The sequence below is a fragment of the Poromitra crassiceps genome (genome assembly GCF_964638095.1).
Source record: "Poromitra crassiceps genome assembly, chromosome: 3".
Lineage (NCBI taxonomy): Eukaryota > Metazoa > Chordata > Actinopteri > Beryciformes > Melamphaidae > Poromitra > Poromitra crassiceps.
The window spans coordinates 32671594-32695425 of NC_139625.1; the positions used below are offsets into that span (position 1 = coordinate 32671594).

Sequence of the window (23832 nt, forward strand, 5' to 3'; positions counted from 1 at the left end):
AACATAGTCAATTAGCCTGGTATCCAACCCCATATGAATCGCAGTTGTCACACTCCATATGGTTCTGGACGCAAGCCCATCCACTGGTGTTTATTCAGGACAGATACTGTCCAGGATGCCTGATTAGCTGGTCGATGTAGGCGGCGGGACCTAATCTAACGTTACCGATGATGCATTACAGAGCGCTGCAACAACACACCTGTAAACTTCCCATGGCCACTTACTCCCACTGTCAAGTTATCTAATACTGCTATCGGTGGTTTGTGCTTTTCAACAGAGCATCGGGTTAATAACAACACAATTCAGGCTTTATTCCAAAAGGACATTGTCACACTCCCTTACATAATCTCCTTTTGGAATGGTATAGTAGAGAATGTGCCTTGGCACTCAGATATTTGATTAATACACAGGTTCTACCCAGCAAAATCCTTTCTTAAGCGGGACATTGAGTCCGAGTGCTCATTTTGTAAAGATTCTGATGAAAATGTCTCACATCTGTTTTGGAAGTGTTCTCATACAGAGAAATTTTGGTCAGAGATTTTGAAGTTCATCCAACTGTATCTCATCTCAGATTTTTCTTTCCGTTTTAAGGATGTTTTCTTTGGTGTATTTGATTTCACGATTGAGAATGAGGGGAAATGTTTTATAATTAATCTTTTGTTTTTACTTGATAAAAACCACATCCACAAGTGTAAATTCAGTGGTTCTAAACCATTCTTCCCCGTGTTTAAAAATGATCTCACTGAATATATGGACTCCATCAAACACTCAAAGAATACCAAAGCAATTCAGACTGTGCTGCTATTTACAACTTATGTGACCTCATGAAGTGCCTTAGCTGTTGTTTCTTCTTATTAGGTCGCTTTCACATATAAGCTGGTGGACTCGGTGCAATTCGGGGGGGGGGGGGGAGTTGCAACATTGTTGCGATTTTCATTTGGTTTGGTTCGCTTTCACACATGCAATTTGCCAAGCGCACCAAACTTTCTGAACAATGTCACGTGGTCGAAACAGTCAAATAGAGAAGGGAAATCTCTCCTCTCCAGCAGGCTTCTTGCCTGGCTGAGGGCTCACTGAACAACACAAGTGAATCCGCAAAACACAAACCATGGAGCAACACCACCAAATAATTATTTAACAAGAATGTGCCCAATATGAGCAGCAGATGAGGCAGCAAGCTGTTGAACATTTCATTCTGCAGATGAGAGTAGCCTACGTACCGAAGGAGATAGGCAAGCCGGCCAGCTGTTGAGAAATGTGATGTTGTTATGAATGACGTACGTCACGACGCGGCGCTGTACACATGTGCACGACACCAGGCTCAAAACGTAAGTATGAGTGACCAAACGTTTCGCTTGTTAACCAGTTGGAGTCACGCTCTTTGTAGTAACCCATCAGCTTTGAAATCCGTTAACCGGTTGTTGAGCTGCTTGCGGCTTGCAGCTAAAGTTAACGTTAACGGTTGCCGGTGTAGGTACCTGGATGTAGCAGACAAAGAGTATTGAAGACACGAGACAAAGCTTATGCTTTTTTGACAACATCGCTCCCGGCTTATAGTTACAGTGTCACCTCTGAGTGGAACAACCTATTAGCCTTCAAAGTTCTTATTAATTTAAATTCTTTGGCACAGAATCGTCAAAGTTGTCCTGCGTTGCTACTGCGATTGGTCAAAGAGTTCGATGATTGACAACAGACAGCAACCAATCAGTTGTGGCTGAAAAATACATCTCCAAATCAGTGGTGGATAGGCTTGCGTCCAAACAATGGCAGCAGTAAAAGGACCAACTCTCTCCTAGATGTGTGCTATTTACTGTAGCTACTTGTATGTGATTGACCTTGTATACTCTTTTTGCCAGGACTCCAGTGCTGTGGCCTCTCTGTTTGTGGAGTATGAGAGCAATGTGCTGTCCCACCTCCCATTCCCTCTCCACAGCGCTGACCAGTGTCTGGTCTTCGCCCTTCAGCCCAAATCTAAGAGCCACAGGGCATTTTATTCCAAGGTAAGACCGGGTCTGAGATTGGAGATACACATGAGCTATCAGAGTACAGCTCAGTAGTCAGGCTGCGTGTCTCTTGCCAGTTACTTAGCATTTTATAGAATGATGACAGCACAGACAATCAAAACTTGGTCGACTTGACTAATTCATGACGGGCTAACAAAATAGATATTTAGATTTGGTTTACACATGATCTGGGGGGGAGGGGGGGTTTTGGGGGACCAATGAGTTGGAGAAGAGTTACAGGTGGTGATGGTTCTGTGCTCATTCCAGGATGACTTAGATCTTTTAATTTGGTATGTGTTACTGACAAACATGGTTTTTGAGTTCTGCTGTTTTAAGATTACAGCTCTAGTTATATGAACATTCTCATTCTTGGTTACAGGTTTTGCCTGTTTGGCAAAGTTCTGACTCTGGACTCACTCTGCAACTGTTGGACCAAGAACACCTGACCTGGGACCAGAGGAACATGTAAGGAAAATTAATCTCCTTCACGACTGTATCTAAATATTCTAGATTCTAGATTTCATTGTACATTTCAAAGCATTTGAAAAGATAGGAAACAGTTTGATTTGTTTGAATTGATATATCACACACTTTGTGATATCAAGATTAGTTCAAAATGTCACAACGCAAAATGTATGTAGGAATATTTCATTGCAATTTAAATGTGGACATCATTGTGATCATTTACTAACATTTTAACCATGCCCCTGCCACACCATGTCATATGATTTTGGGAGAGTCTGCAGTCTGTCTGATATATTTGGCTTATTAGCATTCTCACCATAGATTCACAGTGATTCTTCTGTGTATTGATGCTGAATCCATTTTGCATTTAAGACGTTATTTTATTTTTCAGCTCGATCATTTATTGTGGTAGTTTTACATCACTGTGTTTGGGGTTCTTATGTAAAACATTTTGTAAACATTGTTTTGAGAAAAGTGCCATACAAATAAAGTTATTATTATTATTATTACTAGAAATACGACTGGAGACTGGAGAGCAATTTGCACTGATGACATAGACTATGATTGCTCGAGTGACATCACTGATGACATCATTGTGTGTGCTGATGATGTCACAATGGCTTTGTTGAGTGTGAAGGCCTAAACAAAGAATATAGCTGTAGTGTCCCGCGGGCGGATTTCTTCCCACACCAGATTCATTCCAGACCTCTGAAAAGTGTTTTGGCAAATTTTGGGGGCGACAGACAGCTCTCCAATTATAGTACAATAAATAGAAGATTACCTCCTCCAAAGAGGTTATGTTTTCGGTGCCGTTTGTCTGTCTGTTAGCAGGATTACGGCAAAACTACTAGATCGATTTTCATGAAACTTAGTGGAAGGGTGTAGCATGGGCCAAGGAAGAATCCAGGAGCGGATCCGATCCGGATCGGGTCGATGGGAGAGGGCGGGGCTAGGCAAAAGGGGCCATAGCTAGGGATAGGAAGATCGTAGTGATTCGTGATTCGAGTGGTGGGTAAGGGCAGTGGCTAGGTGTATCTGGGTGGTGGGATGGGGCGTGGTCTGAAAAGGGCGGGGACAGCGATAAGGAGAGTCGGAGTTTCAGGGGTGGGTAGGGGGAGTGGCTGGGGGTATCTGGGTGGTGGGATGGGGCATGGTCAGGAAAGGGGCCGTAGCTAGGAATAGGAAGCTCGTAGAGAGTCACAGTTCTGGGGGTGGGTAGGGGGAGTTGCTGGGGGTATTTGGGCCTTGGCAGAGGTCTATGCTCTCCAAGTGCACTTCTAGTTATTATTAGTATTACATAAGGGAGGTAACTGCGCTTAACTTTGTCCATGTAGTCAAAAGAATGAAATATATGACTCTGTTCACCCAGGCACACCAGACTGCAGAAGCTGCATGACAGTCAAGAGCCACCAGTAGCCAAACGCAGAGGCAGCCTGAAGACTTCGTACTCCCAGCTACCGGAGCAGGACATGTTAGTACACACAGCACAGTAAACGTTTCAATAGTCTTTTCAAACCAGTAATAAAACCTGACATTAAAGTCCCTGGAAACCAGAAATATTTCTTTATTATTTAGCATTTTGAGTTCATCACATCACAGGACCCTATGTTAATAAGCCACCAGCCAAATTTGAACGATGATGAACGTCGCAAAGTATATAATTTAGGTTTGACAGTCATGGCAAAAGTCATGAGAATCAATTAGTTTTTAGAGTGTATTTTCTCCCGCGGACTGTGTGGGCGTGTCCCGTCTGCAGCAGGGAAATTTATCTCTCTCTCGGAGGAGACCTCTCTCTCGGAGAGAGAGGGAGAGAAGGAGAGAGAGAGAAGGAAAGGGACATGGGGTAAGTGTGTGTGTGTGTGTGTGTTCGCGCGTTGCTCCGCGCATAGCGTACTGAGAGGAAGAGATCTCTGTTCTGCTGCTGCGAGTGCACAGCGCTACTGTGTGTGTGTGTGTGTGTGTGAGTAACCTCGCACACACTGCCTGCTCTCTCTCTCTCTCACTAGTCCCGAGAGAGAGAGAGAGAGAGAGAGAGAGAGAGCGAGCAGGCAGCATAGCGCTCGACACACAGCAAACAGAACACAGAGTGGGAGGGAGACAGACAGACACTGAGCGAGCGCTGTGGGGGCAAAGAACGGACAAAAGGAGAAGGGCGGATTGCGTGCGTGTACAAAGGTTATATAGAGCTTATGACGTCATAAGCTCCTGCATTTTAGCACCTCACGCACTGCTCTCTTCAATGAGGAAGTACCTTGTAGAATCTTGTAGAAAAGTGTCGATTTTAAGGCTTTGGGTTGAAAGTAATGAATAATAATTTCTGAGGCACACAATTACTAACATAAGACCCTAAATAACATAGAACGTTTTTGTAGATTTTGGTTTCCAGGGACTTTAAGTATGAAATCATCAGCATCCCTTCCCTTCCCCAAAGACGATTTCATTCAGCAGTGGCGGCTGCCCACTGTTGGAAAAACAAAATCCCACTGCGAGAAAAAGTATTTATGTATATTTATTATTTAGCCTTTTTCCACACCCAAAATAAACAGTCCAAAGAAATGTCCACACACTTTTTCTTTCTTAGAATTAAAGCAATCGCAAGAAAGACAGTATCTGTGCGGTAACAGCACGTTTTGGCAACTTCTTTCTCTTTCGCCTACGCATCTGTCACCCACTATAATTAGACAAACTGTTTTAAGCATTTACACACAAAATAAAGCTCAGTTAATTGCACTACCATTGTTCACATACAAAGGAAGAGCCATTTTTAAACCACAGCATGTACTTAAATTAATACAGCAAATCTCAGAAGTACTGTACTGTACAAGCCCCTCGGATTCAATAAATCTTAAAATTTAGATCTTAGCATTACGACGTAGCTCTCGTTTTAGTTCAGTGCCTTACAAATATGATTTCAGCAACAAGATTCCTTTTTGAAACCTTTGAAACCTGATTCGGTTTCTATTTTCTGAGCTGTGTGTTATGTCCTTGGCCAGGTTCCTTCAGCACTTTGCCCTGAGTAGTGTGAGTCAGGAGCCCATTCTGAATGACCACCTGGGGGCGCTCTTCAGCTCTGCAGAGCTGAGGAATCCAATCACAAACAAGGGAGACAAGGTGAGCACACTGGCTGGGGTGCACAGGAACTTCCTTATTCAAAAAAGTAGACAAGATGAAGAGTTTTGTGTTTTTCTGGGTGCTTCAAAGAACCCTTGGATTTATCGAAAACCCTCCTCAAAACGTCTTCCCATGCTAACTCAAAGTGGAGTTAATACTGTGGGAGGCTGATTTGTTTTTGTTTTGTTTTGAATCTCTGAATAGGTTGTCATTACCATCATCACTGGGCTGCCAGGAAGCCATAAGAACAGTCTCTGTAACTTCCTGGTCGAGTTGAATAAAGAAGGTGTAAGGTGAGAGAGATTTCCTCCAACATGTTTTCAGACACTTGTCGTCTGGGTTTTTAGGCTTGAGAGTGCATTTCTTTAGGAACATAGGCTAGAAAAAACAATATCCTTTCATAAACACATTATAGACTGGGTTTTATACAATTTGTTTTGTTTCTCTCATGTTTTACTACTTTTATAATAATAGTAATAATAATTGCATTATATTGCACCCCCAGGTGGGTGGTGTACCAGCCTGGTCCTGACAGCTGTGACAGCTTCTCAGCCTCCCACCTCCAGCACTACCTCACCAGCTTCCTGGAAAGCCAGAGAGGCCCGGGGGTCATACCCCGCCTGCTGGTGCTCTCTCCTGGGTAAGAACGATCGCTGAGCAGCTCGATACAGGAGATGACAGAGAAACTGTCATCTCCTGGGCTGGGTGTCATTCCAAAACACTATCCAGAGAGAGAAAAAAATCATCTAATTTTATCAAAGTAGGCGTAACAGTCATAATATTACATTTATTTGTATATAGGGCTGCAACTAACGGTTATCTTTTAGTAGTAGTAGTAGTAGATACTTTATTGTCCCCGTGGGGAAATTAATTTTCGGTAGATAAATCATTATTGGCGGCGTTACATAAAAACAGGCACAGCACATAGAGAACAAGCATAACATCAACAGATCACAGAACTGATTATACAAATCAAAAACACGGTGCACTATAGCAGCTGCTGGTTACAACAATATAGCTATCTATCTATCTATATATTCTATCTATCTATCTACATACGGTATATATATCTATATATATAGATATATATAATTTTTTTTGTTTGTTTGTTATAAGTTTGTGTCTGTTTCTTTCAAGAATTTTGTCCGGTCACAGCTATGCCGTTTTACGTGCAATCGGGCTGAAACTTTCAGGAAGTGTAAAGAGCACCCATGCGGGTGACCTCACAGAGCCAGACTTTTTAAATTATGGCAGATTAATTGGGCTAAGGCTGATTGCCCTAAGCCCCCGTTCACACAGTACACCCGAAGCAACGCTCAACCGAAGCTGTACCTACGCTGAACCCACAAGTTTCATTTAGGCGTCCTTGTTAACAGGCGAAGCCGTTCACACCACCTGTGCGCGTGCCACGCTGACGCCTTGCCGAAGCCACGCTCACACCACGCCGAAGCGATCACTCAGGTTTGACGCCGATTTTCCAAGCGTGAAGCCGTGCCGCCACAGGCATGAAGTCAATGGGAGTTGTGGGCGGCTTCAAGACGCGAGAGTAGGCGCTGAGAGGAAAATACAAGGCGTCTTGTGTGAACGGTAAGGCGTACACTCAGCTTGTGCCTGCTCAAAGCTTCAGCGTGGCGTACGTTCGGCGTCCTGTGTGAACGAGGGCTAAGGCTGAGGCTATAGTGATGATGTCACTGATGACATCACTGATGATGCCATCACTGGTGATGCCATCAGTGATGTCATCAGTCTGAGGCTCACGAGAGAGACTGAGGGAGAGGGAGAGAGACTGAGGGAGAGCAGGAGAGGGAGGGAGAGAGACTGAAGGAGAGAGAGAGGGATACATTGCTTGCGCGCCAATAGGGCAGGCCACGCCATGCAGCAGCCGAGCTGCGGGCGTGGCCGTGCAGCAGCCGAGCTGCGTATGCGAGCTGCAGGACGGGCGAGCCTAGGAATCAAGCGTGCGTAACGCGCTCGATACCTAGGAAAATAAATAAGAGTAGTGCACTGGCTAGACCCGCTAGACAGAGTTAAACTAAGTGACTAAAATATTAGGGTTTGAAGTACTTACCGCTCAGGTTTGTTTAGTAATGTTTAGACCTGTTTTTTGAGAAGGCTATACACAGAGGGTGCTTGGGGTCAGAGATGATTTTCTCTGCTTTCTTGAGAGACCTGGTTCTGTAACTATATTCTAAGGTCAGATTAAAACCCAGCAGTTTGCTGGCGGTGGTTACAGTTTTCCTCAGGCTAGATTTTAAAATGCTAGCTGTTGCATTCTGTACAGGCTGGATGTTAAAATGCTAGCTGTTGCATTCTGTACAGGCTGGATGTTAAAATGCTATCTGTTGCATTCTGTACAGGCTAGATGTTAAAATGCTAGCTGCTGCATTCTGTACAGGCTGGATGTTAAAATGCTATCTGTTGCATTCTGTAGGCTACAGGCTGGGTGTTAAAATGCTAGCTGCTGCATTCTGTACAGGCTGGATGTTAAAATGCTATCTGTTGCATTCTGTACAGGCTAGATGTTAAAATGCTAGCTGTTGCATTCTGTACAGGCTGGATGTTAAAATGCTAGCTGTTGCATTCTGTACAGGCTGGATGTTAAAATGCTATCTGTTGCATTCTGTACAGGCTAGATGTTAAAATGCCAGCTGTTGCATTCTGTACAGGCTAGATGTTAAAATGCTAGCTGTTGCATTCTGTACAGGCTAGATGTTAAAATGCTAGCTGTTGCATTCTGTACAGGCTAGATGTTAAAATGCTAGCTGTTGCATTCTGTACAGGCTGGATGTTAAAATGATAGCTGTTGCATTCTGTACAGGCTGGATGTTAAAATGCTAGCTGTTGCATTCTGTACAGGCTGGATGTTAAAATGCCAGATGTTTCATTCTGTACAGGCTGGATGTTAAAATGCTAGCTGTTGCATTCTGTACAGGCTGGATGTTAAAATGCTAGCTGTTGCATTCTGTACAGGCTGGATGTTAAAATGATAACTGTTGCATTCTGTACAGGCTGGATGTTAAAATGCTAGCTGTTGCATTCTGTACAGGCTGGATGTTAAAATGCTAGCTGTTGCATTCTGTACAGGCTGGATGTTAAAATGCTAGCTGTTGCATTCTGTACAGGCTGGATGTTAAAATGATAGCTGTTGCATTCTATACAGGCTGGATGTTAAAATGCTAGCTGTTGCATTCTGTACAGGCTGGATGTTAAAATGCCAGCTGTTGCATTCTGTACAGGCTGGATGTTAAAATGCTAGCTGTTGCATTCTGTACAGGCTGGATGTTAAAATGCTAGCTGTTGCATTCTGTACAGGCTGGATGTTAAAATGATAGCTGTTGCATTCTGTAGGCTACAGGCTGGATGTTAACACATTGAGTGCCAACTGCCAAGGACGTCTCTGGACGTCCTAAAAAAAAGTAACGAGGAGTGCCAAGGACGTCTGTGGACGTCCTAAAATCATAATTCATATTATTCCATAATTCTGCTGTTTAAGGTCGTACCCAGCCAGTGAGCATGAATCCCTTCAAGGGATCACACGGCGCCACCTTAAAACTCTATACGGGAGCTGCGCCACCCACCTCAGATCCTTTACTTTGTGCAGGAGAAAACGGAGAAAGCCGTGATCAGAGAGACACCGACGCATGCTGCAGCCAGAGCCACACAGATTGCTCTGTCCGCAGCCGACAGTTGCCTACGATCCGAGCCCACAACTGAGCTCCTCCGCCGCTGTCTATCCGCCTGCACACAGCCCCTCCACACGACCACCCGCCAGAAAGGCAGCACCCGAAGCCGAACGGCTAAACCTTCTCCCTCAGTCCCGCCTGCCATTTCCTTGTTGCACTGAAATCCGCCCGGGGCAAAAACTGAGGCTGCGAAGACAGACTCTGTGCGTGTGGGGAGGAGCCCGCAGCTCCGGGGTGGAGAGGGGGGGGGGGGGGGGTGTGTCACGCAGGCTGCACAGAACCACACCATGTCACTACATCAGAAAACACCAGCCAGAGTCAGTGAATGCGCTTGAAATTAGAGTATTCATAAAAGTGACTTTATCTTGAAAAGTAAAAAAAGACAGCAGAAAACCCTTGAAAGTGCGCTTTTTTCAGAGGCTGTCATTTCATAATGGAACTGTCTAGAAACAAAATTTCTTCTTTGAAAGAAGTAGGAGTGTCCAATGTTTCATTAGAGTCCAACCCTGTTCATATAGCCCTAATAGAAAAAATGCTATAGCTGTTTTCAACTGAATGGAAGTGAATCTGGCACAGGCTCCAGACAATTTTACTGAAGCGCTGTGGCACTCAATGTGTTAAAATGCTGGCTGTTGCATTCTGTACAGGCTAGATGTTAAAATGATAGCTGTTGCATTCTGTACAGGCTGGATGTTAAAATGCTAGCTGTTGCATTCTGTAGGCTACAGGCTGGATGTTAAAATGCTAGCTGCTGCATTCTGTACAGGCTGGATGTTAAAATGCTATCTGTTGCATTCTGTACAGGCTAGATGTTAAAATGCTAGCTGTTGCATTCTGTACAGGCTGGATGTTAAAATGCTAGCTGTTGCATTCTGTACAGGCTGGATGTTAAAATGATAGCTGTTGCATTCTGTACAGGCTGGATGTTAAAATGATAGCTGTTGCATTCTGTACAGGCTCGATGTTAAAATGCCAGATGTTTCATTCTGTACAGGCTCGATGTTAAAACGATAGCTGTTGCATTCTATACAGGCTGGATGTTAAAATGCTAGCTGTTGCATTCTGTACAGGCTGGATGTTAAAATGCCAGCTGTTGCATTCTGTACAGGCTGGATGTTAAAATGCTAGCTGTTGCATTCTGTACAGGCTGGATGTTAAAATGCTAGCTGTTGCATTCTGTACAGGCTGGATGTTAAAATGCTAGCTGTTGCATTCTGTACAGGCTGGATGTTAAAATGCTAGCTGTTGCATTCTGTACAGGCTGGATGTTAAAATGATAGCTGTTGCATTCTGTACAGGCTGGATGTTAAAATGATAGCTGTTGCATTCTGTAGGCTCCAGGCTGGATGTTAAAATGCTAGCTGTTGCATTCTGTACAGGCTAGATGTTAAAATGATAGCTGTTGCATTCTGTACAGGCTGGATGTTAAAATGATAGCTGTTGCATTCTGTACAGGCCGGATGTTAAAATGATAGCTGCTGCATTCTGTACAGGCTGGATGTTAAAATGATAGCTGTTACATTCTGTACAGGCTGGATTTTAAAATGCTAGCTGTTGCATTCTGTACAGGCTGGATGTGTGACTTTTCATTTAGGCAGGAATAAGGAGAGTAATGCAACTCTCTTTATTGCTGCTTAAATCAAAAGTCTAGGCAAGAGGAAATAAAAAAGTGTCAACGGCTTTTTGAATTACTATTTCCAATGGATTTGATTACTTCGAGCACTGATGGATTTCTCCTGGCAATATGAACAGGGCTCTACAGTTCCATTTTTCCTAGAAGCATACAGTATATGCTGCTGCTGAATTGAAAAAAAATTAAATAACGGTTATCACCATCACATTATTTGTAAATGTGAAAGTGGAGCAGGGCATTGCTGAAAAGGAGTATGTGTGGTCAGCCAACTGGGTAAATAAAGCTTAGAGAAATAATGACAAAATAATTACACTGTTTGTTTACCAGTGTGTGCTGATGTTGAGATCAGAATCAGCTTTATTGGCCAATTATTATGTACACATACAAGGAATTTTACTCAGGTTTGCATTGCTCTCAATGTACTCACACACACACAAAAGGTATGCACAAGCTAAAAACAAACATGGACACAGGTACATTTAAACAACATTGACATTGACTACTATATACAATAATAAGTGTGGTGTGGTGTAAAAGTGTCTGTTTTAAATATGTATATATGAAAAATGTATGTACAGTATATGTATAAAAAAATATGTATAAATATAGCCGCAAGCGGCGATGGCAGGAGTTCAAGCCTTGCGCAGATGACAAAACTTCTGATTTTGACTAGGACATCCTCCTTGATATATCTGACAAGTTTCGCGATCATTGGACAAACAGGTGTGGAGTTACAGCCTTTTTTGTGTTAAGCCACGCATGTTTATGGCGCCCCCTTTTGGTCGAATTGCACGAAATTTGACAAACATGGTCTGGGATGGGCTCCGAAGATTTCCAACAAGTTTCGTGAAAGATTCGTTAATCGGCCATGAAGTTATGACAATTTACCTGAGAGGCCACGCCCTCTCACAACTTTAACGATCAATATCTCCGAAACTAAAGTAGATTTCAAAAATCCAAAAATCACGATTGTAGAGCTTGCTCCATAGATGCTTCCTGGCGATTTTGGTGGAAATCTGTCAAACGGTCTAGGAGGAGATGTCAAAAATGTGTTTTCCAAACTTTTCCAAATATCTCAAACATTTTCCAGACGGACCTTGAGGGTCCTTGAGGCAAATTTGTAGAGCAGGTTCACCTGAACATGTCCAAGAAAAAGTTTGAAAATCAGACAAACGGCGTGGAAGTTAATGGCCTTTAAGGTAAAACCTTTGATGATAGCGCCACCTTCAGGCCGATTCGAAAACTGTTTCTTGAGCAGAAACTAGCACATAATATCTGTCATTGGGCCAAATTTCAGGTCTCTACCATTTACCAACTCACGGGAATTTGCGTCGGGGCAGATGAACAAGAAGAAGAATAATAAACCAGCACAAAAACAATAGGGTTTCAGCCCCTTCAGGGCTTGAACCCCTAATAAAATAAGCTACACAGGATTGTAAACAAAGACTTAGACAGATATCTTTTCAGATATTGCAGTTATATACCATTCAATGTAAACTCATATTTGTAGATCACAGGAGCACACAGGTCATCTTTAAAAGTCTTTATTTGGTGCAGATCAACAAATCACGTTTGGACAGCACAGTGTCTTCTTCAGAGTGGCGCTGCTGTGTTCCTGGCCTGTGAGCACCCATCCTCATCTTCTGAACTGCTTTAGTGCGTGAACTCTCAAGTTCATATTTGTACATGTTGATGTCCTTCTCTTCTTGCAGATACACAGATGTCCTGGATGTGGTCCAGGCAGTGCTGTTCCACCCTGACCCGGTTGTCCAGTCCTGTTTCACCATTGGAGCTGTCACTGCCTGTGTCAACCCCCTGGCCTCCTGCATGGAGCACAGGTGAAATCTCTCTCTTAACAGTAGATTCACATATCCACCTTATTTTTGAATACCCCACTGTACAAATAATTGTGGGTACAAGTTCTGGTTTAACGTGACTTATTGTTGCAGCTTGCCATTTCCTTTGTTATACTCTTTGGCTGCAGACCCGAATTATAAACTGGAAACTGGAGTACGTTATAAAAGTTATAAATATAGTCACGTTAAAAACAACTAACCAACGCTGGGGGTCCGTATGGAAACAGTGTTACTCAAAATGGTTAAAAGTTCAATCAATTTGGTCATTCAGTGGCGTTTTACTGCCATGTAACATACGGTAACTAACTAGCGGCTAATATTAGCCACAGCAGGCGATTACCCATGAATGCACTGCGCTCTTAAAGGGATATTTATCGACGAGATTTTTGCCGAGCTGGACCTGATTAGTGATTTGCTCCGTTCGCCCAGACGGGTGTCAAGCTGTCAGCAACAAGGCTGGGAGGATCACAGCGGAAGAAAAACGCATAGGCATCATGGCCGCTATAAATAAGGTGGATAGATCAGGTAAGATCATATCAACTTTATTGTCCCTCGAGGGGATATTTGTCTTGGGCACATCGATAAGTTAGTACAGTATATAAATTATTTTGGGGACATATTTGGGATGAAAGTAAAAACAAAAAATGCTAACGTTGCAATGAATAGCGATGAAAATGAAGCTGACACATGTTTTGTGTAGCACACACACAATGTGTTGAATCCCAAAGCATTTGCCAATAAATTGGTATGACTGATGCTGGTTTTCATTACTTGCTTGTCTAGAGGTCACAGTGCTTCCCACACACCATCCCCGCTGAGAGCAGGGACTGTAGGATAGGGTCCACAATACATCATAGATCATAGATCATACTGTACTAGGCCTACATATTATGTCGTATTATATTATTATTTTATTGTATTATTATTATATTATTATTTATATTATTATTTTATTTATGTTAAAGGTACAGGACGGTCAACCCCGCCTTTATTTGCCACAATGCACCAATGCATGCACATACACATTATATACACACACACACATCATTAGAAGGGCCGTGCAATTTATCCTCCGTGTTTGACCCATCCTGGCTTGTCCTCCACGGTCAGGCCAGGAACAGTGGGCAGCTCCAGTGGAAGGCCCTGGGACCATCTTCTATCAACCGCTGCTGGTCAGACGACAGTCTTCTGCGTGTTTTTAGTGGGGGTCCATGGAGGAAACCCCAGGGGAGCACTGGGAGAAATATGCAAACTCCACACAGAAAGGCCCTTTCGATGAGATAACCCACCTGGGCACTAGGCACCAAAGGCATACTGTAGGGAGACATACCCCTAGTGCCAACAGCATCCCAGGCGAGAATCAAACCCAGGACCCTCTTGCTGTGAGGCAAGAGTGCGAGGCAAGAACGCTATCACTACGCCACTGTGCCCCCAGTCACTTTGAATGGTTTTAACACCGTAGATCAGACGTAGATCTGATAGAGACTGAGAATGAGTGTACATCGCTGCTGCTGTTAAGAATAAACAGCAAAACAGGCTTCAACAGACATACAAATACAAATAGAGCTACTTACTTTTCTGAGTTGCTATTTAACAAAAAACCTTTTGCAGCAAATATACTAATGCGGTCTGATTGTAGAAAAAGTGCCCCAGCTGACTAGGGCTGGGTATCGCCACTGATTTCTCGATTCAATACAATTCCGATACACAAGGTCCCGATTCTTCCGATTTCCAATTCGATTTCGAATCCGATTCGTATGAGATTCGACACCGATATTTCAGTTGCAATACAATTTGCTTGGTTATGAAAGAGATTCTCAAAGAACTAATGCTGTAAATTGTACAAGGAACTCTCTAACCCTAACCCTTATTAAAAATATTAATGATCACAGATATTTACGAGATCTCGTTGCGCTAATAACCAAACCACGCAAGTCTAACGGGGTTAAAACTTCAAGCATCCACGGGAAAAGGCTTTATATTAAAAGATTGATATTGGGATTTATGAATCGATATCAGTTCCTTCAAATTAATATTGATTTGATATCGATATATCGATTTTTTTTTTACCCAGCCTTACATGGTGTTGGAACAGACCGAGTGAAATAGCACATCCTTGAAGCTCTCATAGCAAATACAAATTGAGGGTGAGGAAGAGCTGGAGGTTTCCAGACTGAGGTTATATGACACTTTTAGCTATTAAAACTCAAGGCTGGTTCCCTTTTCCAGAGAGGATCAGTCCACATTCAATCCCACTATCCTTTTGTCACAGGCTTTAGATGCAGCTTACCGAGCTTCTCACTGCCGTAGATTGACTGAGCTGCTCCACACAATATGACATACCACTCTGGTTAATAGCCTGGTTTCCACTGCACAGCCGAACAGGGCTAGTCAGTGCTAGTTATACAGATGTAGCCACTAGAACGCCTTGTTTTTACGACGTGCTTACCAAACTAGCTATGCACAGCGCAGCTCACGTTACAAAACATAGTCGGGTAGCTAGTGGGTTAAGAGACATGAATTTCAAATTACCGGTACAATATAGTAAATTGATTTTGCTCAATAACATTGAAAACGTGCCTACAGTACTAGCACAGCATGAATGCAGGATAGTTGCTTGACCATTATGGCGACCATTATGTCCATCAATCGTCCTGCAAAACAAATGTCTCTGATTCTTGTATTGTTTTTGCATGTTGCTGGCCAGATGGATGATTGTCTGTTGAGCTAAGTGGTAAAAATACATCTTAAGAGTATTTTTGACCCTGTGCTGCTTATGAGCATTTGTGACGAGCGCCCAGCCCGACTCTGACATGTCCTACTTGGCCCAGCTGTGGAAAAGTGTGCAACAAGATCCTCCATTAGCAATGTGGTTAATGCCGACTTTTTCCATTTGAGGCAACTTTGACAAGCCTTCTGTCACTGCCTGTTGCCATTGATCGTGGAGAGGTCCGTAGTCCCCCCCACCGTGGAGAGACCCCCACCGTGGCGCTAATTGGCTGTGTTTAGCCCAGCTCAGAGCTGAGCTGCCTGTCACCCCCCCTCTAATCCCCCAGATCCCCCTCCTCACTGCAGCTCATCAGTCAGTCATGATCCATTCCTTGTGATGGATGTAGACAGTTCATTACCTCGGGACAGAAAAGATGACTGCTGATCCCCCCCCCGGCCAAAACGCACGTGGGGGGGGGGGGGGGGGGGGGCTGTTGGATAGCACTGATCGATTAGAAAACTCGGGATAAATTACATTAAGATTAAATTAAATTACAGGAAGCTTTTACATTGGTCAGTTGCCAGTCACAATGTCATCCTATGAGTTATGTCGCCTCAGGATGGATAATCAAATTGCTACCCAAGAACCATAACATGGAATTAGCCTTTTTATCGCTACACAACTTTGGCAAGCGCCCTTGAGTCATAAACGATACGATACGATACGATACAACTTTATTGTCAGCTTACACTGAAATTTGTTTTGCCTCCATGGCATCACCGTTCACAATACAGACAGGACAGAACTGGTTACAGACAAAACATAGCAGTACATAGCAAGACAGAACGATGGACAGGACAGGACACTAGAGCAGAAAGAGCAAAAAGCAACAAACATATCCTCTGAATTATCGATGTTGGTTTAAAAGCAGGACAGACTGATGTACAAACAGAGTTATTGTTGGTGTTGATGTTATGGAAGATGAAATTAAGAGGGCTGTTAAACTAAATTTATTGAAAGAAGGGTCAAGGGTGCGGAATCTGTGACACTCATGTACACAAGGCTTATTTTGAGGGCAGGAAAGTCTCTTTTTGAGCCACTGGCTGCAGGCTCCAGGGTTTACCAGTCACTGGCTGCAGGCTCCAGAGTTTACCAGTCACTGGCTGCAGGCTCCAGAGTTTACCAGTCACTGGCTGCAGGCTCCAGAGTTTACCAGCCACTTGCACAAGTTGACCAGCCAGATGTGTTTTTGGAGTAGAGGAAAACCTCAACATGATGATTGGCCACCTGGCAAAGTGTCTGTAAAATTAAACAAACTTTGCGATAACTTCACCGAAAAACAATGCTGATTTATTTTGCACATGATCTCACACATATCCGAAAACTCTAAGCAGTGATGACATCACTGGCATCAACTTGAACTTAAATCAATGTTCTCTCTATCTGTGCTTTCTATTTTCCTCTAGGTTTGCCTTTCCCAAGCTGGTGGAGCAGTGTAGCCAAGGTAAGTCCTGTTTATTGTACGACCCCGCGGTTTCCCTGCTGTCCTCTCCTGTGGTTTTATGTAGCCATGATGCTTGATATTTTAATTTCACATTTTCTCTATCAGCGGTGGTCATTTTCTTGCTGTGGCAGAGCACCAATGCTGAAGGAATACAGAGGAAACACTTCTATTTTATATTTATTTTTATACAAGGGTCAGAGCTCTATGAAGCCTTTCGACACATCCATACATTGCTCTGCTGGGTTTTGTAACAAACGTATTCCCGAACAATTTTAAAGGACTACAAGTAATTTAATAATTTTTATCGACCTCAATCAGCGACAAAGGAATTGCAACAACATTGACAGGTCTCCGGCACAGCTCACAGTGTATCTGTAATTGGCAGAAATAATAGTCCCATTTTCACAGTGGAGACGAGTAAGCTAGCTAGCTAATTAGAGCAGACATCCATCCGAAACATCTAGTGAAGAGCTAATATATTATGATGCACATATATTATGATGACTGCTTTGTTGAAAACGACATTTGTTGCATGCTCGTAGCACCGTCAAATCTGCCCCTTTGAAAATATCCGTTGGGGAGCGCTTGTTTCCAAAACAGAGTACAGGCTGGAAAGTGAGTTTTGAAAGGCAAAAATCTCAGCTTCTATAACTGACGTTGTGTGTCCGTCCGTCTGTCTGTTATAGCACAGGATGTTATAGCACAGGATGTCTCTTATAGCACGGGATGTCTGTTATAGCACAGGATGTCTGTTATAGCACAGGATGTCTGTTATAGCACAGGATGTCTGTTATAGCACAGGATGTTATAGCACAGGATGTCTGTTATAGCACAGGATGTCTGTTATAGCACAGGATGTTATAGCACAGGATGTCTGTTATAGCACAGGATGTTATAGCACAGGATGTCTGTTATAGCACAGGATGTCTGTTATAGCACGGGATGTCTGTTATAGCACAGGATGTCTGTTATAGCACAGGATGTCTGTTATAGCACAGGATGTCTGTTATAGCACAGGATGTCTGTTATAGCACAGGATGTCTGTTATAGCACAGGATGTCTGTTATAGCACGGGATGTCTGTTATAGCACGGGATGTCTGTTATAGCACGGGATGTCTGTTATAGCACGGGATGTCTGTTATAGCACAGGATGTCTGTTATAGCACAGGATGTATGTTATAGCACAGGATGTTATAGCACAGGATGTCTGTTATAGCACAGGATGTCTGTTATAGCACAGGATGTTATAGCACAGGATGTTATAGCACAGGATGTCTGTTATAGCACAAGATGTTATAGCACAGGATGTCTGTTATAGCACAGGATTTCGTTATGGCACAGGATGTTATAGCACAGGATGTTTGTTATAGCACAGGATGTCTGTTATAGCACAGGATGTTATAGCACAGGATGTTTGTTATAGCACAGGATTTCGTTATGGCACTGCTTCTCTAAGTGGTGGCCGGCGGTGACTGATGATGCATCAAGTGGCATAACTGATGACACCATCACTGATGACATCATTGATGACATCACACAGTATCATGTGGGACCCCTGCGATGGCTACATGGAAATGTTTCTGTATTTTGGTGAAAGGCAGGCAGCCAGTCTCATATTGTCCTTCTGTGCCTCCTCGTCCGGCCCAATGTCAGGTGTGGTGAGTACAGTGGTGTTTACCGAGCTGACAGCGGAGCAGAAGCACCCTCTCATGCAGCATGTTCAGCAGCTGGTACGCTCTGCCAACCCCACCGCAGCGTTCCTACTGGCCGAGAGAGGAGCTGTCACCAGGTAGCCACTCACAGCATCGTAATCAATGCCCAAACGGTCATTTAACAGCTTTTAGCTGTTTTTGAGTCTATGAGGCCATTTACACCTGGCGTTAACATGCGTTTTTTCAGAAATGGTTGTCCTCTCAATCCGCATAAAGTTGCTGTATCCAGATTGAGAGGACACATTGCATTTACACTTGTGTTCAATGTGTACGCAATGCATCCCTGACCACCTCCGGAGGTGGTTTGGCCGATCAGATTGCAATCCTTCTTCAGTGCGTTTTGGGGGTGTTTGCACCTGTACTTTCAAGGGATAAAACACAATCTGGTTATAGGCAATTCATATAAACGTGATCTGCAACCGCTTGGTTAAAAATAAATGGACTGATCCAATAAAGCATAACAAAGCCACACACAAAAAACACACACACAATCTGATTGCAATCTGATGACAGAAAACACATGTTAATGCCAGGTGTAAATGGCCTCTATATCAAAATCTCTTGGATAAGACTTGAGTATGAGCTGGGGTATTAATTAACATATGGAATTGGTTGTTACACAGTAATGTGTAAATAAACTCTCCCTAATACGTTCTGTTCTTAAAATGAAACAACAATATGATATACAACAAAGTCTCCAAAACTTGAATGTTAATTGAAAGTACCGTACATTATATTATTGTGAGGGAGGTTTTCATTAAGTACTTGCACAATATTTTCATGTGCAATATTCCCATAGGCTAATGCACAGGTTAATGTACTGGAATAAGGCCATTGCAAAGCTTCGTTTTAACCATCCGGTCCCAACCCCCCCCCCCCCCCCCCCCCCTTTGTTTGTTTGTTTGTTTATTCATTATTTTGTTAGGAATGAAGATGTGAAGCTGATCTTGTCTGAGAGCAGCTTCAATGAGCCACAGATGCTGAGGGCACGCTACCTCCTCTACCCCGGCTGGTGAGACCTTCCTATGGGCTGTGACCCCGTGTCCTCGTGTGTCCCCCCTGACAGAGTTCACTCTGACACTGCACCTTTTGGCCACTGAACGACAGATCGCTGTTGATTTATGTCCGGGCATACGTCAGTCCTACCTCGCCTCCCTCCAGGCTATGCTTTAATTTCAGCCTGGCTGCAGTGGTGGGGGGGCTGGCTGCAGTGGTGGGGGGTGGGGGGTGGGGGGGGGCCTGGCTGCAGTGGTGGGGGCGGGGGGCTGGCTGCAGTTGTGGGGGGGGCCTGGCTGCAGTGGTGGGGGGGGGGGGCTGGCTGCAGTGGTGGGAGAGCCTTGGTTGCAGTGGTGGGGGGGGTCTGGCTGCAGTGGTGGAGGGGGTGGCTGCAGTGTGTGTGGGGGGGGGGGGGTCTGGCTGCAATGGTGGAGGGGCTGGCTGAATGTGTGTGTGGGCGGGGGGGGGGTGCTGGCTGCAGTGGTGGGGGTATCGGCTGCTGATTGCTATAAAGCCCCACAGGACATCTTGTGTTCAGCAGCTGCCTCCTAGTAGCCCAGTAACAAGCTGTTGGCCGTGCAGTTGCCATGTACACAGAGGGGGTCTCCTTCCCTCTGGATCCTCTGTCGATTTCGACACCATGCCTCAGTGGTCAGCCTAATATGAACCTCTGCTTAATCCTCACCTCAGATAATGCACACTGGGTATCTGCCCTGAGCCCGCTATTTTGATTTACTAATTTTCAAGCCCTAAGCATACGCGTAATGTACCTGTGTGAGTGTGAGATGCTGCCTTCAACCAGACGCATTGGTAGCTCTCTAACCAGAACTTTTTTTTTTTTTTTTATCACTGGCGATTCGGTTTGTCAGCCACTTTCAAAATTTGACCAGCCAAGTCAACCTTTAGTACTGTATATAGAACCCCAAAATGCTAGTTTATCATGTGGGTGGATGTGGTGTAAGTTTCTGACCATGTGTGTAATGTGCATGCGCGATGTGTTTCAGGTGTAAGGGCCGCTTCTTCTCCGGCTCTGGGTATCTTGTCCTCAGCCAGCAGTGCGTGGCGTTCAGCCGGCCCCTCCAGAGCCCTCTGTTTGTCAGTCGCTGTAAAGGTGAGACGGAAAGAAAGGGCCCCCCGACACCCCCGACACGTGACACAAGCTCCAGATATGAGCTGGCACGGTGCCACCATGATTACATAAGCTGCCTTTGCCTCCAAATATGGAGAGGACTGTGCTCTCAAACTAATGATCTGTATTCCCAAAGGATGCATCATGCTACTACATTATGCCTCTATGGTAGTAACTACACTTGTGACGCCTTGCCACAAATGTGTGTGTGTGTGTGTGTGTGTGTCTGTCTGTCTGTCTGTGTGTGTGTTGTGTGTGTGTGTGTGCGTGTGTGTGTTATGTAAATTGGCAAATTGTATTGTAAAATCTTATAATTATTTTCACAATTCTTTATACTAAATTTCTTAGAAAAAGAATGGACACCCGCACACTGTCTTCACTTGCTCAAAAATGGAAAATGTTAATACAACGTTTCGGTACAAGACCTTTTTCAAGTATATCTCTCTCTCTCTCTCTCTCTTTCTTAAAAAAAAAATAATAATAATACTAACCTAAACTTGTACCACTGTTCCTTCAGAAGTTGTAGTTGTCATAGACTGTACTCCATAGTTGATTGCTCTATTGCTGACAAAAATGTGTTATTGTAAGTCGCTTTGGATAAAAGCGTCTGCCAAATGACGTAATGTAATGTAATGTAAAAGTATATGGTCTTGTACCAAAACGTGTTCCATTTTTGAGCAAGTGAAGCAGGTGTCCATTCTTTTTCTAAGTGATTCTACTCCACCTACGCATCTGCCACAAGACTTCTCAGGTGTGCAAGAGACTTTGGTTGATCATTAATACTAAATTTCAAAATCCTTTATTTTCTACCATAGCATTCAAGTCATCCTTGAGGCCAAACCCCTTCCGAGGAAATGTCTACAATGTTTGGGGAAGAGTCCGGTTTTCTGGTAGGAATAAAGTTTCTCTGTTTTATTTTGCTTGTATAAGAAAACAGGTATTGCTGATTTTTCCTCATTTTCAAAGTGGAGTTTTAGAATGAAAACAGTTTGTCTGTTTTTAAACCATACTAAACAAATGTGATTTCTTTCCTTGGTAAATATTTGACCTGCATTTGCATTTTCCCAGTTTTTGGGGAATTATTAGAGCAAAGGTTGCCCTCAAGGCAAGCAAGAAGCAGCTGACGGTAGGAATATTGCTCGAGTGTTTCTCTGGTGTCGTGGTGGTGTTTAGACTTTAGCTCATAGTCCACTGGTTTGGTTTGCTCCACATAGTTTTCTCACTCCATGTTTATTTGAGATTCCTGTGTAGAGTTGTTGCATGAGGAGAGAGAGTGAAGATGTGCAGAGAGCGTGCAGATCTTTGTGTAGAGTTGTTGCATGAGGAGAGAGAGTGAAGATGTGCAGAGAGCGTGCAGATCTTTGTGTAGAGTTGTTGCATGAGGAGAGAGAGTGAAGATGTGCAGAGAGCGTGCAGATCTTTGTGTAGAGTTGTTGCATGAGGAGAGAGAGAGTGAAGATGTGCAGAGAGCGTGCAGATCTTTGTGTAGAGTTGTTGCATGAGGAGAGAGAGAGTGAAGATGTGCAGAGAGTGTGCAGATCTTTGTGTAGAGTTGTTGCATGAGGAGAGAGAGTGAAGATGTGCAGAGAGCGTGCAGATCTTTGTGTAGAGTTGTTGCATGAGGAGAGAGAGTGAAGATGTGCAGAGAGCGTGCAGATCTTTGTGGAGAGTTGTTGCATGAGGAGAGAGAGTGAAGATGTGCAGAGAGCGTGCAGATCTTTGTGGAGAGTTGTTGCATGAGGAGAGAGAGTGAAGATGTGCAGAGAGCGTGCAGATCTTTGTGGAGAGTTGTTGCATGAGGAGAGAGAGTGAAGATGTGCAGAGAGCGTGCAGATCTTTGTGGAGAGTTGTTGCATGAGGAGAGAGAGTGAAGATGTGCAGAGAGCGTGCAGATCTTTGTGTAGAGTTGTTGCATGAGGAGAGAGAGTGAAGATGTGCAGAGAGCGTGCAGATCTTTGTGGAGAGTTGTTGCATGAGGAGAGAGAGTGAAGATGTGCAGAGAGCGTGCAGATCTTTGTGGAGAGTTGTTGCATGAGGAGAGAGAGTGAAGATGTGCAGAGAGCGTGCAGATCTTTGTGGAGAGTTGTTGCATGAGGAGAGAGAGTGAAGATGTGCAGAGAGCGTGCAGATCTTTGAGGAGAGTTGAGAAGATACAGTAGTATGGAGTGAGTGAGTGTGGAGAGTGGAGACTGTATGATGACTGAAACTAGTTCTTTGCTTTCCTTTAGTGTCTATCTCAGTCACTGTCTTTAGGATAGTTTATCGTTTACATCACCTTCTATTGAGTTGTTTTTAATTCTCTTATTTAGCTGTTGTACATTCTATACATCTCTTACATTGAGTTGGGACACATTTGACATGTCTTATATTGTTTTGTACTGCACACGTGAGTTCTGTGAGCCATTTTTGGACCAAAGGGATTGTGTGGATGTGAAACCATTAACACCCCACCTACAGCATGCTGTTGTCCATACGGTATGAGGCTGCTACAGCAAAGTGTTACACTAGAACTGTATGTGAGACACAGTGATGAGATCCTACTTTCATGGAATCTCCAGACTCCGGACCAATGATGGAGGTGAGCTACAACGCCGTGAGCGGGAACCTAAGCATTGCCCCAGTCCAGGGCACCAAGGACCCCCAGGAGAACAACACTTCCTGCTTCATGATCTTCCATGGTGTGGGACTCACTCAGGATGGACTGAAGGACTGGCTCAGGCTGTGTGCCAAGCAGGTACACACTTCTCCAATCCCACTGTTTCCTCGACATTTATTTGCCAGTGATGCACTAGTCTGTCCCCAGACTCAAATATTACGTTGAATCGCTGCGCTCCGCATACTACATACGTTAATGAGTCTGTGCCACTTCACAGCCACTGCTGGTTTTTTTAAGGCGGGTTGATATTAAATGAGTGACAGGTCGTAGCACTGATGAGAGAGCGGTTTGAAAGATGGACTGCGCCTCCCGTGTCGTCTGATCGCAAAGTCGTTACTGATTGGGGAAGACTGAATCCACCACTGGCCAATCA

At 43.9% G+C, this 23832-nt stretch overlaps 1 protein-coding gene across 1 annotated transcript in view; it reads left to right on the plus strand.

Moving 5' to 3' along the window:
- The window catches only part of dnaaf9 (dynein axonemal assembly factor 9), a 43077-nt gene that overhangs the window by 17949 nt on the left and 1296 nt on the right, over window positions 1–23832 (plus strand). Inside the window, exons 22-34 of the mRNA XM_083633783.1 lie at window positions 1857–2000; window positions 2383–2468; window positions 3838–3939; window positions 5462–5579; window positions 5784–5872; window positions 6085–6219; window positions 12608–12733; window positions 16928–16965; window positions 18620–18755; window positions 19604–19690; window positions 20679–20785; window positions 21619–21693; window positions 23362–23537. Coding sequence (XP_083489909.1) covers window positions 1857–2000; window positions 2383–2468; window positions 3838–3939; window positions 5462–5579; window positions 5784–5872; window positions 6085–6219; window positions 12608–12733; window positions 16928–16965; window positions 18620–18755; window positions 19604–19690; window positions 20679–20785; window positions 21619–21693; window positions 23362–23537 — 1419 coding nt within the window. The remainder of the gene's footprint in view (window positions 1–1856; window positions 2001–2382; window positions 2469–3837; window positions 3940–5461; window positions 5580–5783; window positions 5873–6084; window positions 6220–12607; window positions 12734–16927; window positions 16966–18619; window positions 18756–19603; window positions 19691–20678; window positions 20786–21618; window positions 21694–23361; window positions 23538–23832) is intronic.